Source organism: Nicotiana tabacum, chromosome 3 (genome assembly GCF_000715075.1).
Source record: "Nicotiana tabacum cultivar K326 chromosome 3, ASM71507v2, whole genome shotgun sequence".
In the NCBI taxonomy this organism is placed as follows: domain Eukaryota; kingdom Viridiplantae; phylum Streptophyta; class Magnoliopsida; order Solanales; family Solanaceae; genus Nicotiana; species Nicotiana tabacum.
In genome coordinates this window covers 127667790-127686306 of record NC_134082.1, presented here as the reverse complement: position 1 = coordinate 127686306, position 18517 = coordinate 127667790, and the positions used below count along the sequence as shown (strand labels likewise).

The following is an 18517-nucleotide window of genomic DNA, read 5'->3' as shown; positions in this document are numbered from 1 at the left end:
AGATAAACCAAATATTCATCTGGCCCACTTTTAACCTCGTGAATTTTTTCTTTTATTTTCAAAAGAGGGTGTGGGCTGCTTTCAAATAAGAAATTTAAATTTGAAATCTCTGAGTTTTAGTTTTTGGAAGTTACTTGTTGCGCAGCTGCTCTTTTTAGCATCTTTTTTTGCTGATTCTGCAGTCAAAAGTTTTTTTTGAAATTTATTTTCTTTTTATTTAAAAAGAGAACAACTTTTAAAAACCATCAAAATCTTCATTATCATGAAGCTAGAACCTAGTATGGAACAGTCAACTATTGGAAGTTCAAGAAGGAGAGATGATGGAGACTTCAACTTAAGAGAATGGACTCTTAAGGCTAAAATTAGCAGAGAAAATACCAATTCAAGAAGATTTTCAGCTTCTTATATTAGAAGTTTCAGAGAAGATGCTAAGTCTTTTAGATCAAACATATCTATTTCAAGTACTGCTTCTTCCCCTGGCTACACCTTAAGAGGTAATACAACTAACACTATTTCCCTCTTCCCTCTTCCCTCATCATTATTGTTTTATACTATTTTCTTATAAAGTTTTAATCTTTTTTACAGAAGAAATTGACCCTTCAACTTATTCTTTTACCACTGCCCTTAAAGGTGAGTCCTTTAGAATATAATCAGTCAAAACTTGTGTCGAATTCAACATCTAGAGTCAATGATTTCAGAATAATTTCTTTAGCATATGTGTATATTCGAATGGGAGCAACAGTAAAGTTGTCTTCGTCTGACGCTTACATTAGGGTAGGCTGTCTGCATCACACCTCTTGGGGTGCGGACCGCTATGCACTGGGCTGCCCTGCCATATGTGTAATTATAATGTTTGAGCCAAATTCTTCCATTTTTGAACTTCACAGAATTATTGGTTTGTTTTATGAGTGCAGCATTGCAGGCAAAAACAGTATATAGTTGGGAATACATGTCACCAGATGGATTGGCTCTAAATTCCAAGTGGAATGAAGCTGAGAAATATATCTGTAATCCATTATCAGGAGAAGTTCCTTTGGAATGTCTATCAGCAAAAACACTAAGTGGGAGATCATTTCGCCAATTAACCAGCAAAATCACCATGTCTGCACCTTTGATTTATCCTTCTCAATTTCAGACTCCACAATTCCAAACAAAACCTCCTATAAAAGTAGTACCTCATTTGTCTACACATGAAAATGAAGTACAAATTCCAAGCAAAGGTCTAAACAATTGTTCTCGATCTTTTCCATTTCCTCGCTACTATAATATATATGTTAAATATAATTATACTGTAACTTAAATCATGTCATTTGTTCTACTCAGTCGCTTACTGTTTTGTACATTTTTATTTATTATTTTAGAGAAGAAGAGTAGCATTACTAGAGATGTGGGAATACAGAGCAGTAGTCCAGCTTACATGAGTTCAAAGAGTCCAAGTCCTGCTCGTACTCCATCCATTGAGGAAAGATCTACAAAACGCTGCGTAGCAGATGCTGATGATTCACCTATGACTACTCCTGAATTAAAATCTGAGAAACTGGTACGTAATTATTTTGTACTTTTATTTCTATGACAAACCCCAATACTTAATTAATTAACTGTTTGCATGGCGTACATGTAATATTTGAAATGTGGATCAGTGACCTGGAATATAAGGTACGCAACAATGATAGTGTATACACTATCAATATATAAGTTAAATTCTGTTTGAGTTAGTCGTAGTCTAAAATGCACGTTTTCGTTTAGCATATAATTTTTCCAGAGTAATTAGTAGCTCAATAGTTTCTTAGCTCATGAGACACAGGCATGCCTTTGACTAATAGCCTATTTGCCCTAACTTCTTTTTGGCTAAAAGTATTTTTTTTCTTTCTAAAGTTAAGGTGTTTGATCAAGTTTTTAGAAGGATTTTTTTTTGATGAGTTGAAACAGAAATAATTTTTTGAAAAGCAGAAAAAGTAGCTTCTTTGCGAAAGTACTTTTGAGAAAAATACATTTAAAAGTAATTTTTAAAAATTTGGTCAAGCATAATTACTGCTCAAAAATAAAAGGGCAGCCCGATGCACAAATTATCCCGCATTCACATAGGGTTGGGAGAAGGGTCGTACCCCAAGAGTGTAATGTAAGCAACATGCTTTGATACAAACATCAATGACTAATTAACAAAACACAAACTGTTTCGCTCCAAAAATATTTTTTGTAAATGCACTATTGAGAATATATTTTTCAAAATAAGTTATTTTAGAAGTTTGTATAAGTGATATTGCTTTTCGTACTAGGTGGGGGACTTTACAATTAATTGGTCCCTAGAGACATATAAAGTAGCATGCACATGCAAATATGACATTACTTGCATTTGTGGGCACTAAGTTTTTGTGCTACTTCTTGGAACGAGTGAGACATCGTAGCTTTCACTTATTTTTCCCTTTTTATTTTAGTTTGATTTTACCAGAAATGGTTACAAGCTGTGCTTGTAGAGGAAAAAGGTCACTTTAGTTATGTGCTCCACCGAAAAGATTCTTTAGGAGTTGTCATCTTCTCAACTACGTACTTTTCAATAATTCATGCAAGAAAGAAAAGTTTCTTTCCAGTACCATATATATCAGCATCCCCTTTATCAAAGTGAATTTAACTTATATACACACAAGTATAATATTCTTTTATACTACTAAAGTAATACTCATATTTTGATTTGTAACTTTTAAGGTTATTATAGTAGGCTGTTATGCATAATCACTTGTTCTTTTAGGCGGCTCAACTTGTGTAAATTAGAACGGTCACTGTATTATGTATAGAAGTTAAACTCCCTCAAACTGCACCTTATCTCACCTTTTTTTCTTTTCTTCTTTCCAGCTATAGCTATTATATATATACTCATAACTTTTAGTTTAAGATTCTTAAAATATCCTGAGAGCTTTACCGTGGCCTTGTATATATCATAGTCACCTTTTTCAGGTAAAGCATATCTTTTTCCTACTAAAAGAAAATGTGTAAAACAAGAATTCAATACACCACAGTAAAAGATACTACTTGTATTTACCACAATTTTGATCACCTATAACGCAATTAAAGGTAAATCTCTTTGATAGCTAGCAGTAATAGATAACTTTGTAAAACTGGTACCTGAACTGCTGTAGTATGTTATATGAGAATATATATAAACGAAAAATCAACTGTCAATGTATATAATTGAAGTGCACAAACAAAAATAAGGATATTGTTTATGACACGAGTTAAGTAATTTCCCAATCGAAGTGATATTGTGAATTGAGTTCAGAATCACATGCAAACATTAGAGATGGTGACATTGAATGTAATATATTGTGTTTATAGGTGGAAGTGAAAGAAACAAGACGAGAAGAAGACACAAAAAGAAATGGGGAGCAGGTGGAAGAGATGAGAAATACAAGTAATAATAATTACAAAGGGAAGCAGAGCAGTAAGAGCAGGTACAGAGAAATTGGTGCAGGGTGCTTGTCATGGAGGAGTTTATGTATGAGAGAGAAAAAGCATAATAGTACTAGCTGTAAATCAATAAGGAGGAAGAAGAAGAAGAACAACAACAACAACATTTTTCTTTGCCATATAAATGGATGTTAAATGGAACAATGTTATGTCCTTAGCTTGCTTTTGGATAGAAAGATTCTTTCTTTCCCTTTGATCAGTATAAGTACTTGTCTCTTCTCTATTATATTTCTCTCTCGTTTCTTAGATACTACAAAATCTATTAGAGGAACATCAAAGTGCAATCATGACTTGCAGCAGTTCAGAATCTAATAGGGCCATGCATTTTTGCTTCTTTTTTTTTTAAATCTTTTTCTGTTTTTTGCCTTCTAGGTATGTTATATGTACTTATGTTGTTTCTCTGCCTTGTAACATAATTTTGTTCTGAGTAGAGCTGACAACTTGACTATCACGTGCATGCATGCTTCCGTTAGAAACCAAAATTTTTGTGCTAGGCATGCATGCAGAAGAATCTATTCAAACATACTGTTTAAACATGTCCAATTATTGCACGGTTCCTGATTGTGAGAAACTGATATTAGTTGAGAAAGATACTCAAAAAAGATATTATTGCAGCACTACTCCTATTCTGATAGAGAAAAGGACTTAAATTAATTAAGAATGACTTTGGTGAAAATTATCAATCAGTTATCACTAATAGCCTGTTTGGCCAAGCTTCTTCACGCCAAAAACACTTCTTCTTCTTTTTTTATAAAAAAAGAAAAGTCTTTTTTCCAAAGTTGAAGTGTTTGGCCAAGCTTTTAAAGGAAAAAAGTGTTTTTGAGTAGAAACATAAGCAATTTTGGAGAAGCAGAAAAAAATAGCTTCTCTCCAAAAGCACTTCTGAGAAAAATACGCTTAGAAGCGGTTTTTAAAAGCTTGACCAAACATAGCTTTTCAAATAAATTAGACAAACACAAAGTGCTTCTCATCAAAAGTACTTTTGAAAAAAACACTTTTAAGAAAAAATACTTTTCAAAATAAGCTGATTTTTGCAGTTTGGCCAAACAGGCTATAAGATTGATCTTTGCCAACACCTAATTAAAAGAACATACTACTATTTAGTACCTTGATTAGTTTTACAGCGGCTATAGTCAGAAAATCATAAGATCTCTTGAGGGATAACTTCAGTTTCCATTCTAAGATATGCTGCAAATTGAAGGTAATTTGTATAAAAATTTCTATAATAAATTATACTTGTAAAATCAATAATTAATATGTTATCACATGTTAAACTTCTTTACTGATAACGTGTCGCTATTAGAAATATTTGCACTACGAGAGCCAATTTTTCATAAACTCAAGACGTAAATGAGTGTTGCCAGCCGGCTGACATATATTCGAGGGATGTCAAGTGAAACCCCTTCCAATAGTATGTAACTAATGTATATTATAGTATATATTGATAATTCTTGACTTTTTAATAAAAATCTTGATTTCACCACTGCTCGTCAGCCCCGTTAAAGAATAGCCTACTTATACATATGCTACTCCACTGTCCACTTGTTATAAGGAAGAAGAGGGGGAAAAAAAGGAATGCGGCCTAAATAGACCTTAGAAACCTCTTTTTTTTCGAGCATTAATCCTGGTTTAGCGAAATAGATTTAGTGGGACCTGCTCAAAGCCCAAATACTGGCTATGGCAGTGTTTTAACTACAGGTGGCAAAGTTTTAGTGGGACAAGGGAGATAAGGTACAATTTCATTGGATCTTTCTGATTCTTTAATTTGTACGTCTTCCATTGCCTAGTTAGGATCTTCTAATAATAATATAATTAATACTGTATTCTCTTCCCTGCATTAAATGGAACTGATGAGGCTGCTGTGCTCTTGTTTATGGACATCTCTCAAACTATCTCGGAAGATCTCCTTTTAGTTCTTCTCTAAAGGTCATACGTTATACTAACTGTCTTCTTATACTAATTAATTACTACACATCCATTATCCATTATCTGTTGTTTATAGTAACGGTTGAATAATGATGTCTCTGTAGCCAGCGTGGAACTCTTTATGTGGAAAACATAAGTGGTTGGATTTGCAGAGTTTCATGATCTACTGTTTGCTGCTATTCATGAATGGAAGTTTCATTGATGTAGTTTTGACATCTTATATAGCTTCTTTTTTTGGCTGTAATAAGGCAGTTAAATCTTGAAATGGCCTATTTTCAGGAGTTTCAACTTTCAATCCATTGCAAAATAATTTTTACAAAACTATACTTATGTAATTAGTTGCCTGGATGTGCTACCTGCTACAAAACGTTAAAATATACTTATAATGTAATAGAAAAGTAATTGTCAGTGTGTATAATATAAGTTAAATCACTGCACTAAATAAGGATCAGAATCTGCTAGTAGATGAAGATAAAAGGTACAACAATACCCCCTGAAATATGGTTTCTCTATTTCAATCATTCATGAACATGTATGCAATAAACTGAGTCATATTTACTTGCATTCCAAATATATGAGAGAAGGTTCCCACTAGTGATGCTTCATGATATATATATATTTCAAAGCTCCACTTGGATCTCTCATTGAACTCAGTTTAAATATCTTCTTTTGAATTTGAATTCCTTTAGGGCATGAAATTTAGTTCAGTAATACTTTAGTCGGTATTCAGCAACTATGATCATACATCCTTTCCTATCATTTGCCGTCAAACTTCAACAGATATCTAGAAGAGAACATTGATTGTAAATAGTTGCTGAGTTTCTTTAGATGTCCCCAAATGAAATGTTATGTGGATCAACAAAAACAGGGAAAAAGATATTTTCTTTCTTAAATACAAAGGATATGCCAAGAAAACTAACCTACCATGCAAACAACACAGAATAACACTTTTCATTAGAGGCTGCTCTCAAAAATGACATCCTTGAGATCCAGGAAGCCTGAAGTTCATACAATTCATTGGTACTTACATAAAAATTGAAAGCGCTTTTGTTTCTGAAACAAATCTTCTTTTGGATGCAGAAGTGTAACATCACTTATAAGATGTACAATAAAGGTGACATTTTTCTCAATTCGCAAAGATTTATCTAAGGTCAGTGGCAAGAATGACTATGCATTACCTTAAGGAACCAGTACATTACTGAAAAAAACACAATGGTCTGCACTAATGTACTAATGGGAAGAATTCATCACAATGGATGCATCTCACAGCTGGTTGTGCCTAAAATAAGTCATGTATATAAGGAGAATAAAAGAATGCACCTCTTCGTATCCCGGCTTTCACATAGTACTCAGAGAAGTATATTTGGGACAGTGAAATCTGCATTGAACAGTCAGGAGAAGCAACTGAGAGCCTTAGATTCTTACTTCAAGAAGCTCCATAATAGCACAGGAGCTTCATCTTCGAATGAGATAGAAGAACTAACTGGAAAAAAGCATCAACTTAAAGCAGAGAAGTCACTGAAATCTTTAAATGATTTTAGTGGAAAAGCCAATGGAGGTAAGAATGCAAGCACAGCTATCCTATGGACTAACTTTATACTATCACCTATATTGTTGTGATCTAGCAGCCCTTATACTTACATTGTTCAGGTGCAGAGTCAAAATTGCATGCTCTTTCTGCTTCTGATGATGACGAAACATTTGAAGAAGCATCATATTTTTCCATGAAAATGATCAACAGTGGTGGCAGGGCTAAGAAACTAAAACAGTACATGAAGTTAAAAGCTAAGGACATTGACAGTTCTAACCAAGAATCATCTCGTTTTTACTTTATGTAAGACGCCAATGCAACTTCCTATTGAAATTTTGTTACTGATACTTTAGTCATGTATATTTTCTAGGTTTCTACCATTTCTAATGCTTCGTGCCTCTCTTAATGAAGAGGAATACTGGCTTCTATAAACATTGCAGTTTTCCTCTTCGAAACAGCTAGTCCAGTCAGGAACTCTGAAATAGGGATGCTTTCACTTCCAATGGTATATGGTGCGAAGATAAATCATTTGATCCTACTTGGTGAATGGTGGAGACTTCTGACACCAATGTTTCTGGTACAAGATTGAAAATTGGTTCGTTCTTACATGATTTAATTGCCCTAGAACTGTATAGAAGTACAATAAGATTTTAGCATGGTATATGACGACTAAGTGAATTGCCGGATGCCAAGGTACCAGCAACCACACAGAAAATTAACTTTTGCTTTCTTAAACAAGTTTTGTTACATAAAATCAGCTTTTGCTGATGAACCTAGAGTACTGGACTAGAGTTATTCAAGATATACAGAATTAAGGGAAAATCAGCTAATTTATTTGTTGTTAAGAACATTAAGGATAGGTTAGTTATTAGTAAGAGTTTAACTTCTATACACGGATAGTATAAATGCTTTTTTACAATATCTGGTCATTTAAAGGTAACTACATATTTTGTAACATGAACAATAAGGCAAGTAGCATTCTATAGCACGTTAATTTATGCTGACATTGTCGGTGAATATAGCTTAAATCCATTTAATTTGATTATTGATCTGCTATATTGCAGCACTCAGGAGTCCTTCACATAGCCCTTGGTTGTTGGGTGCTTCTTAGTTTTGGGCCTCAAGTATGTAAAGCATACGGTTCATTTGCATTTTTCCTGATATATATTCTTGGAGGTATTTCTGGTAACCTCATCAGCTTTCTTCACACCCCAGAGCCAACTGTTGGAGGAACTGTAAGTTCCATTGCCACTACATCAGATTCTTTTTTTTTCTTTCTCATTTCAACCTATTTGGCATCAATTACTCTCGTGCCTTCCTAAGAAGTTTTACAAATGTGGAGTTGAAGCATGTTTCTACTATACATATTTATAGAAATGAAAATCTAAAGTCAAAAAAATGTACTACTTCTTAGGGACCTGGTTTTGCCCTAATAGGAGCATGGCTCATTTATCAAGTTCGTAACAAAGACATGCTAGGAAAAGAAAGCATGATTGAGAAGGCGATAATGGCTACTGCTTTCAGCTTTGTGCTTAGCAACTTTGGTCCCATAGATAACTGGTTAGTACTACATTCAGTCTTAAATATTAGTCGTTTTGACAAACTTGAAATATTTGACGTTTTAAAATTGTAGGGCACATTTTGGAGCAGCTTTAATGGGAATAGCATATGGCTATCTTACATGTCCAACTCTTCAAGTGGATAATGCAGCTTCAGAAAGTAGTCAAAAAGAAGGAATCACATTGGTTAAACAATATTCAGATCCTTGTAAATCTCTTCTTTACTTCTCAGTCTTCATTCTGCTGCTGGCTTCCTTGCTTTTGGTTATAGAACCTCCTCTTAACTCAATAGCTGAAGCTGTTGACAGGTTCTGAACTGAAGCAGAGTGCTTAAAACCTCAAATACCTTGTAAATAGGCGTGTTGCATACAGTTTTTGAATAAATGAACTTCAAAAAATTGTCTAACTGTTGATCTTTGCAAATTCTTGTACAATTTTATCATGCAAGATTTCATGATAAAAAATCAATAAACTGTTTGCTTTAATTGCTTTTTTTCTTTTCCTTAAAGGATATAAATTCAATTCTCACCCAACAACTTTTAATTTTACTTCCACTTTTCCATAAAAGGGAAAAGGGAAGGAAAAAAAGAGAGAAAGGAACAACGGGGAAAAAAAATAAGAAATAGTCAAATTTACTATATAAAGATAAAATTTGAACAAAAACACACTTAAAATTCGGAAAACTCCAATTTTTTGGATATGAGATTCCAGCATAATGTGATGGAGTTTCATAATTTCAATATAATATGCTGGAAGTTTACATGCAGGAGCTCCATAATCTAGCATATTATGCTGAAACTTTCCATGTGGTGAAGTTCCAACATACTATGCTGAAAGTTTATACGCAAGAGCTCCATAATCCAACATACTATGCTGGAACTTTCTGTGTTTCAGCAAAATTATACTTTACAAATGCTGGTTATTTTTCAATGAGAAATTTTCATGAATCACTATCTTTTAGTAGTAATTAGTCATCTATAGATACCATTTGCTATATTACGGATTATAGATACCATTTTTGTAGTTATAAGATGTATTTGATGTATTTAAGCTATTGTGTTCATGAATATAGTAGCAAAAATAGGCGTCAATCAGGAAGTCCAGCTAATCAGTTGTTGTATTCGAGTGTATTCGACTGTATTCATGGAGTGAAACGTGAGATTACAGGTGGACAAATTATTGTATTCGACTGTATTCACGGCGTGAAATAGAGGATTGCATTGTTTTTAAAACGGAAAGTGAATCAATTAACATAATAGACTACTAATATAACTCAACAAACTCAATTATAACACATAAATTTTGTATTTTCAGTTATAAAAAAGATTCTCAACCGAAAAATACATCAAGAACATAGCAATTTTCAGAGAAATTATATAATACATCTGAATACGTAAATTATATTAATTAAAAAAAACATATGAATACATTCATGGCATATATCGAGTCAGTGAATACAATGAAATACATAGAATATATCGGGAGACATTGAAATACAATGAAAAAAAAGACAGTGAATGTGAGCACGTGATTTTTGTTTTACGCGACAATCACTCCAAAAAGAAATAAAAATAATAACAAATTGTCCTATTGTACAATTTTTTGGATTTTACATGGCACTTTGTTAATTATTTATAATTTTTGCCCATTTTATTTTTATTAAAGCAAAATACAAAAAAATGTATGTGTCATGCGTAATTTGAACCGGGATCCGTTCGTTAAATAGAAAATCATAAATAGGCATCTTTGTCTGTGATTGTGTTTTTGTTTGATTTTACCTGTTTTAAATATTTTAATATGTGTGTGCAAATAATTGTATTAAGTGTTTATTTAATTTTAATTTGATTCACTTAGGTTTTGTTTTTAAAATAAAGAAGAAAATAAAATAATAATAAAAGGAACTTGGGCCAGTCCAATTTTAAACAAATTGGCCCAAACAAACTCAGCCCAAAACCCATGCTTGCCCGGTCCGTGACCAGCCTACTTCAAGAACGTCCAAACGACGCCGTTTTAATCCAGGCTGATCTGAGCCGTTGATCTCTGAAAGATCAACGGCCAAGATCTCTCATCCCGAACCCACTAACAGACCCGACCCGTCTCACCCGGACCGACCTCAACCCTTTACCCTTGAAACGACGCCGTTACCTATTAGTCGAAGGATCCTGGCCCTTCATCATGTCTCATCCAACGGCCAGGATCCACCTATCCACTAACTATATAAACCTACAACCGTACCCCACCCCCCTATCCAATACCCCAGCCTTCGTCTTCACCAGACCCTTCCCCTTCAAACCCTAGCCGCCCCTGTATACTTTCACCATGAAAAGCCGGCGGCATGGACGCCGGTGACCCCACCCTTAACACCGTAGATGCTCCTCACCATCCTGAACCCAAATCCACCAATCACACACTTCGAATCCCCTCCCACCTTCTCGAATCTTCATTTGAAGATTCGAGTCGGAACCTGATTTACACCAGTCGGCCTCAACTTCACACCAGACACTCCCCAGACCCCCCTCGTGACCAAACCATGCTTGGTTTGGTCCGAATCTGACCAGGGAAGCATGAATCCCGGATCTAATTTTTGGAACCTTAGGGTTCCTCGTCACTGGTCCGTATCTCGTTTAAACCAAGAGATTAAGGTCTAATGGACCTTAATCGAAGTGTTTCTCCGTTCAGCCTTAAGAAAGGTCTGTTCGAGTCCAAGCTAGGGTTTTTGATTTTTCGGGGTTTAAGGTGAGTTTTGTTTTCTTTTCTTTATTTGTTTTAGTCCATGTGATTGTTTAAAAGGTTGTTCATGTTTTTGTGAAAATTTGTGTTTTGAATTTTATCAACTATGTCCTGTCCACTTTGTTTGAACCTACGTGTTTGATTAAGTCCCTCTTCTGTTCACTGATAATGTGTATGTGTAAGCTGTACAATCAAATGAATTTGAATTGGTTCGGTCATTTAGTTCCTAGGGCCTTTCTGTATTAACATTGCAATCTGAACCCCTTGTGTGATACTGTTAAATGTCTGATTTTTGGTTACGATTGTATGTGTTATAACTAGTATAGTCGAGTCGACATATATCGTCAATTAGTTTCAGTTGTCCGAACAATAACAAATCGACTTACTTCTGCTAAGCATTTGCTTGAATCAATTAGGACCTGAGTTTGTTTACTTATAGTTGTTAATTTGAATCAGAAATGTAAAAGGAATGTTTTGTTTAAGTTCTGAATTGGGGGGCATGTGCACCTGTGCGCAACATGTGCATTTGTGCACCACATGTGCATTTATGCACAGCCTGGTTCCTGCATAAAGGGCTTTTTGATTTAAAAATAGTTTGACAGCATATGCTGTCAGATATATTCTGCTGCCCATTACCCTGCTTTAGTTTAAGAAGTATTAAACCTCATTTAAAAGAGTAAGTCTGCCAGGGAATGTGATGGGGGGGGGGGGTTAATACTTAAATAGCTAAGTGGAAACTGAAAAGAAGATAGCACATGAGAGGGGTGTTCTTTTGGTCTAACAGTTTGTTAAAGGGCTGATGTTAAGGCTTATAAAAGGGGAGGACTTCCATCAGAAAAGGGGGGAGGCATACAAAACCTAGGGGAAACAGATTTTGATATATACACACACACAGACAGAGACAAGGGAGAAAGGATATAGAAAAATCAGGAACTGTTTTCTTCACATTGTTGTCTGGATTTCATTTGTTCTTCTACTTGTTCAATCAATTCTGATCCTTCCAAGTTTAAACTGAGCTCACTGGTTGTAGTTTGCATTGGTTTATTTCCTGAAGTTTGGTCTATCTGGGGTTTCTATTTCCACTGCCTTGTTTGTTACCTGCTGCTACTGCTGCTGTTTGGTGTTGCTCCTATTGTTACTCTGCTGACTTCTATTCTTCTTCAACTGTAAACACTTCCAGGTACACACTTCTGAAATTACTTGTTGTTGAAAGCTTGAAGCTTTGAAGCAGAAATAAAAGAAATGAATGTTGATTCCTTCACAATACCTATGTTCAAAACATGGCCATAGGTTGAATGGTAGTCGGCCTGCATTTGTTTAAGTTCGTTCCAACAACAATTGCTCTGTATAAATTAACATACATTCTGTTTGAGATGAAATATTAGATAGCATTGTTTATTAGATCAGGTGTGTTTTAATGTATATAATCATTGGGGTCTTGATTTAGTTATGACAGTATAACATAGAATCATGGCAAGCATCTGCATGTATTTTGTCTAGACCACTGAATTGTCCAAATCTGTTGTATTTGGTCCGGGACAAATGTACCCCAAACAAACTCTCATGCGGTCACATTAAGAGTTTGGCCATGTACGCCAACTCTCTTGTCAGATTACTTGATCCGATATAGGTTCGATATTGGGCTTCGGTATAGATTCACTGTTTCGAAATAATGCGATGACTTTTTGAGGAAAACTAGCAGGCGTTATTAGTTCAATAAGTAGTAGTTTTCTTAATAAACAACCAATTTAATTTATCAAGTCCAAATAGGCTAGTTTTAAAAATCAAACTTGGAGGTCGTCAACATGAGTTTAGTATATGTTATTAGTTTGCTTGCAACCTCACTTAGCAAATTAACAAGCGTATTCACTCGATGAAGACATGGTATGAGGTAACTCTCACTTCATAAACAATCAATCAGGTAATCAAACAAAATTCGGATTCGGCAGACATAGTAAAAATTCAGTATGTACTTGTTTAAACAAGTAAGTTTGGCATCTTCCTTTTTTTATTTTTTAGAGACAAACGTAATAGAAATGTAGTCACTTTAGGATATCCTTCCAAAAAATGAGATGAGCCTCGCCAAATAAAAAATGCGAATTGCGGGGCCCTCAATAATTAACCATAAAAAATACTTAGAATTTGGGACAGGCCGTTTAGCGAATTTTACGGCCTTCCCCAAAGATAATAATACGTCGGACTCTTTAGGCACGGTTTAATTAAACTACATTCTTAAATTCGGGTGTGCATTGATGCGACCCAAATCCAAATCTCAACGGAGTCAAAATGTGTCGACGACCACGGGTGCATTGATTGTGACGTGGTTCGAGATGCATTTTCACGACGTTGCAATTCTATAAAAATAAATGATAATAATAAAAGCGGTTTAAACTTAATAAAAGCACGTAAGTCATAACATATATTTAAATCAGATATTTAGCCATTATAACAATTTAAGCGACCGTGCTAGAACCACGGGATTCGAGGGTGCCTAACACCTTCCCTCGGGTCAACAGAATTCCTTACTTAGAATTCCTGGTTCGCAGACTTCATTTGGAAAAGTCGAATATTTTCCTCGATTTGGGATTCAAGATAAATCGGTGACTTGGGACACCAAAAGCCAAACCTTTCCCAAGTGGCGACTCTGAATTAAATAAATAATTCCATTTCGAATATTGTCACTTAAATTGGAAAAACTCCCTCGCGCATTTAACCCTTCGGGGCGGGCGCGCAAAAAGGAGGTGTGACAGCTCTGGCGACTCTGCTGGGGATGAGCTCAACCCAGAACCACTGGTTGAGGGTTCAAGAATTCGAGCTTAGAATAATTGTATATTTGGCTTTATTATCTGATCTTTATTACATGTTTTGCATAACGTGCTAAATGTTGTCTTTTACCGCTTTGATATTATCTGAACTGTATATAAACTGTGCCGAAACCCTTCTCTTCTTACCTCCGGGGAGAAGCTCGCTGGTCGAGACTCCCTATTCTGTTAGTGTCAATACCCGAAATAAGAAAGAGGTCGGACAAGTTACAAAGCCGGACGATCTCGCGGGTCCCCGGTACGTAGCCCCCTCCTCGACTCGAGTTGTCCGCTCGGGTATACAGTCTAGAACAAATACCCAGGTTGTGAACCTAGTATAACGAAACTTCATGCCGGATCCCTAGTAGGAACGCTTATTTGCATCATGTTGCATTGGACTTAGGGGACTCAACACAGGGGTTGGGTCTGTCTAGGACAGGCAACCTGAGACGAAAAGACCATCCTGCTGCATCCTATTTGTTTTGCGCATTTATTTGCTTCAGTTCCGCATGCTGACCGGTTTCTAAAAATAAAAGGGAAAATAACAGCGTAGGGAGATAATTATTTCTTTTGGAAAAATCAATGTCCGAGTAATGACGAAACCTCGCCGGAATTTCTTCTAAAAAATATTTAAAAAAAAGAAAAAAAAAGATTGTCTTCTACTTTGTTTTTTTAAAAAAAAAATAAATATATAAAAGTTTTCTTTTTATCACTTTCAAAATCAAAAAAGAGAAGGTATTTATTTAAAAGTAAAAAAAAAACGGAAAATTCATAATTCAAAAAAAAATGTTGTTTCTTTCGCAGTACCCCTTTTATAAATTCAGACTAATAGTCCAAATATTTCCTAAAAAAAATAATAATAAATATTTTCTTTATGTCTTTGTCTCTTTTCAAAAAAAAATATATAATAAAAATACGTATTCTTGATTTCTAGGTTGATTTGATTTTCTCTATTCACGATATCCCGAACTACGCCGGTTTGATTCTCACCGGATGGTGAGATACGTAGGCAACCCTCGTCGGGTTCAACCTCATTTTTGCTAAAATAGCCAAAATCAATAAATAAATAAAAAAAAAAGAAAAAAAAAGGAAAAAGATGTGTCAAATTTTAAAAGAGTCATAAATAAGTCAGGTGATGCTGTTTTGTCATAAATAGCCGAATGTTCCCGAAAAGGGACGCCGGAAGGCTGACTTTGCATAAACAGCCACCTTTGGGTCTTGTTTAGCATTTTTGTCCAGTTGACCCACACAACCTTAAAATCTTCGTCCCCGAAGTGTTTAAAGACCGTGTTCAAAACTTGATCCCCTCTGTAAAATATTTTTGAGTCAAGTCATTTTTGTTAAAATCACCTTAATAAATGTGCAGGATGAGCACGATGCAAAATGAACATTTTTCAATAATGACCAAAATCCCTGTCAAGTTACGGCTATGGTGGAATGATCTAGGTGTTGAAGGACAAAATGAGGTCAAGAAATATTTGAAAGGTCTCGTGGGTTTGTTGGAAATCCAGCCTCGGGGAGATATCACAAGAGCTTTGGTTACCTACTGGGACCCGGCGCACAATGTTTTCCATTTCTCTGATTTTGAACTCACCCCGACTTTGGAAGAAATGGCCGGGTACATCGGGAATGCTGAACTTCCGTTGAGGCAAAAATACTTGGTCGCCCCAAGAGTTGTCACGGTACATCGGTTCCTAGATTCATTGAAGATACCCAGAACAGTCCACAACCCGGATCTGGCAGCCGGATTTTGTACTCCATGCTTCATATATGATAGGTACGGTCATGAGGGGGGATTCAATAATCCAATCAACAAACTGTGCAGCAAAGGTGTTCGTCAGAAGTGGGACAAACACAGACGGGTAGCGTTCATGGTGATGTTCCTGGGCCTTCTGGTATTTCCAAGGAAAGACGGAAACATTGATTTGAAGATATCCGGGGTCGTCAGCACTTTACTCACGCAAAGTGACAGTACTCTCGCGCCTATGGTGGTATCTGACATCTTTCGAACTCTTACAGCTTGTAAAGCTGGGGGAAATTTCTTCGAAGGTTGTAACTTGCTCCTACAGATATGGATGACCGAGCACCTCTGCCATCATTCTGAAATTTTGAGCCATGGTTCCCCGGAAAAGACTTGCATAGAAGAATCTTACACGAGAACCAAAGAGATCAGTTTGCCCAAAGGAGTCCTGGCATGGACCTCGTTCTTTCAAGCTCTTACTGCCAGCCAAATACAATGGACGTTAGGATGGTTGCCTGTTGATGAGATCCTATATATGTCGGCAGCTAAAACTCATTTCTTATTAATGGGGCTTAAGAGCATTCAACCTTACGCACCCTGCCGAGTTTTGAGACAGTTCGGAAGATGCCAGACAGTACCTCATGAGGAAGATCTTAGCACTCAAGCAGTTGAGATAAGTCCTAACGGACAATTCCCAGAAGCGAAGATTCGCCAAATCTGGAGTGAGTGTCAATATTTGAAATCAGATACTTGCGTACGGGATCGAGCCAAAGGAGAGACGGCGCCAGGATACCTTGCATGGTATAGAAGGGAATTTGAGCATGAAAGGCCGGCTAAGAGACCCCACATCCGGAATTTCACCGAATCATCGCAAAAGCAGTGGGATTGGTTAGCAAAGGAAAGAGGCTATTGCGCCGAAACCAGCATGTTGAAGCAACAAGTGGAAAGCTTGAAATACGAGCACAACGTGCAAATTGCTACCGATCTGGGAGGGCGGAACAGGTTAATTCAAGAAAACGAAATGCTCAGAGCCCAGATCAAACAGATAAGGTTGGATGCAGATAAACAGCCAAGGCGTCGATCAGACGAGCAGCTGATAAAAAGGTTAAAAAGTGAAATCAGGGAATGGCAAGATGGTTTGGAGAAATCTGAAAACGTCATAGCGGAGCTCAGGGCACAGTGGGATACGAGAACATATAAGCATCGCCGATACTTGAATCAATTGGAAGGCGACCACGAGAAAACTGTTGCTAAAATAAAGAGAGAGATGGCTGCACTTGAGATCAAAGCAGCTAATCAGGCCAAGGATTTCCAAATTGAGAGCAGATACTGGTACGACTCAATAGCCCAGATGAAGTTGGAAGTACGGCGACTGAAGCATCGGCATATACAGGATGCCCAAGTATTCAAGATATGTAGCGATCAGATAAAACGCCTACTCGTAGAGAAGAAGCAAACCAGAGATAGGATCAAGGCCATTGCCCATGCCATCACCAGACGATGTCTACGATGTGAGAACATATCCAGCGTTACCGTCCTCTCGGCAGTGATGGGTTATGTCAAGCAGACTATGCATGAGTTGGAGCAACTTGAGAGGGATCTCACGCCTAGGACCGCGGCGAGGCCGAACGATGCCCCACGGACACCAATTTTCAAAACCATAATGCACTCATAAGTCAAGCCTGTATCTTAGCATCTTCTACCTGTTTTTCCCATCAGGGTGATTTTTGGTCTATTTTGAGTCTAGGTTTATTTTCAAAGTTTGCTCTTTCTTTTGCAAAATGTAGTTTGTAATAGACCATTTCAACAATAAAGAGGTTGCTTCTTTTACGCTCATTTGTGTTTTTCGAACTACGTAATGATCTGATTCACGTAGGCATCGTGATACGTAGGCAATCCTCATCGGATCCTGTCGCATTTCTTTTACTGCAAAATAATAAAAGATAATAATAAAAAAAAAAAAGAAAAATGGTGGAAAACTAATAAAAGGAAAAATGCCGGAAGGACGCATTCTCTCGTAGCAAACATGTAGTAATCCACTTAACTGTATAGGTGCATCATGCCCAACGTGAGATTAACTATCTGTTATTTGCTGCAAAATTAACCGTGCGTTTGTCGTTGAGTATCCTCCAGGGTTTTTTGAAAAAACGGTTGGTTTGGTGAAAGTCTGGCCTCGCACTCATACTTCACGAGGTCAAGGAGAAGTGTTCAACTACCTGTTGTTAGGACCAGAAGCAGTACTCACACTTACTTCACCAGGTCAAAAGGAAGTGTGGAAATGTCTTCAGAAATTTCATTGCAAACAATCCATGTTTCTGAGGAGAGCTCAATCTCAGCCGTCCTCAAACCTGAATCCGCAACTGCGGAGGAAAATAGAATCCTACGGCTCCGCATGTTGGAAATGCTAGACGAATGGAATAATGGGAATGAACCGCCAAGTGTCGTCCCCGGATTCCCTGAATTATTCTCCAGGTCGAGTGGGACTTCTAATGTCCCCATAAATTATCCTGCTACCCCATTCGGGTACCCAGCCACCTCAGCCTTCTCTGCTGGATCGCCTTCTGAGCCTCATCCCCGAATGTCATCCACTGATGCAAGCATGAACATATTTACTGCATCGCCTTGCCCGATTACGGCACAATCTGCCACGTACAAGCCAAGCTTTGACTCATCCTCTTTTACATTTCAAGCACCATCGTTCTCAATGGAACCAACTAGGTTCGCTACCAGCACTAATCCTCTACCACCTCAGTGCGAGCTTGCACCC

The 18517-nt window shown here is 36.7% G+C and overlaps 2 protein-coding genes across 5 annotated transcripts; both read left to right on the top strand.

Annotated features, from left to right (window-relative positions):
• Window positions 1-3910, top strand: LOC107820732 (uncharacterized). Of its 2 annotated transcripts, none has more exons than XM_016647070.2 (5): window positions 1-494; window positions 589-630; window positions 915-1220; window positions 1362-1540; window positions 3331-3910. In XM_016647070.2, the coding sequence occupies exons 1-5, from the start codon at window positions 263-265 to the stop codon at window positions 3595-3597; spliced, it is 1026 nt and encodes a 341-aa protein (XP_016502556.1). In that variant the 5' UTR covers window positions 1-262; the 3' UTR covers window positions 3598-3910. The 2 variants fall into 2 exon arrangements, with proteins under 2 accessions (XP_016502556.1, XP_016502555.1); XM_016647069.2 differs by having other exon boundaries at window positions 10-494; window positions 586-630.
• A 1128-nt stretch (window positions 3911-5038) lies between these two features.
• Window positions 5039-8884, top strand: LOC107820731 (RHOMBOID-like protein 9, chloroplastic). 3 transcript variants are annotated; one of them, XM_016647067.2, is made up of 7 exons: window positions 5039-5388; window positions 6469-6946; window positions 7045-7222; window positions 7331-7496; window positions 7984-8154; window positions 8334-8479; window positions 8553-8884. In XM_016647067.2, exons 2-7 carry the CDS (start codon window positions 6601-6603, stop codon window positions 8791-8793), a joined length of 1248 nt encoding a protein of 415 aa, XP_016502553.1. In that variant the 5' UTR covers window positions 5039-5388; window positions 6469-6600; the 3' UTR covers window positions 8794-8884. The 3 variants fall into 3 exon arrangements, with proteins under 3 accessions (XP_016502553.1, XP_016502554.1, XP_016502551.1); XM_016647068.2 differs by having other exon boundaries at window positions 7039-7222; window positions 8570-8884; XM_016647065.2 differs by having other exon boundaries at window positions 7039-7222.
• Window positions 8885-18517: the final 9633 nt, after the last annotated feature.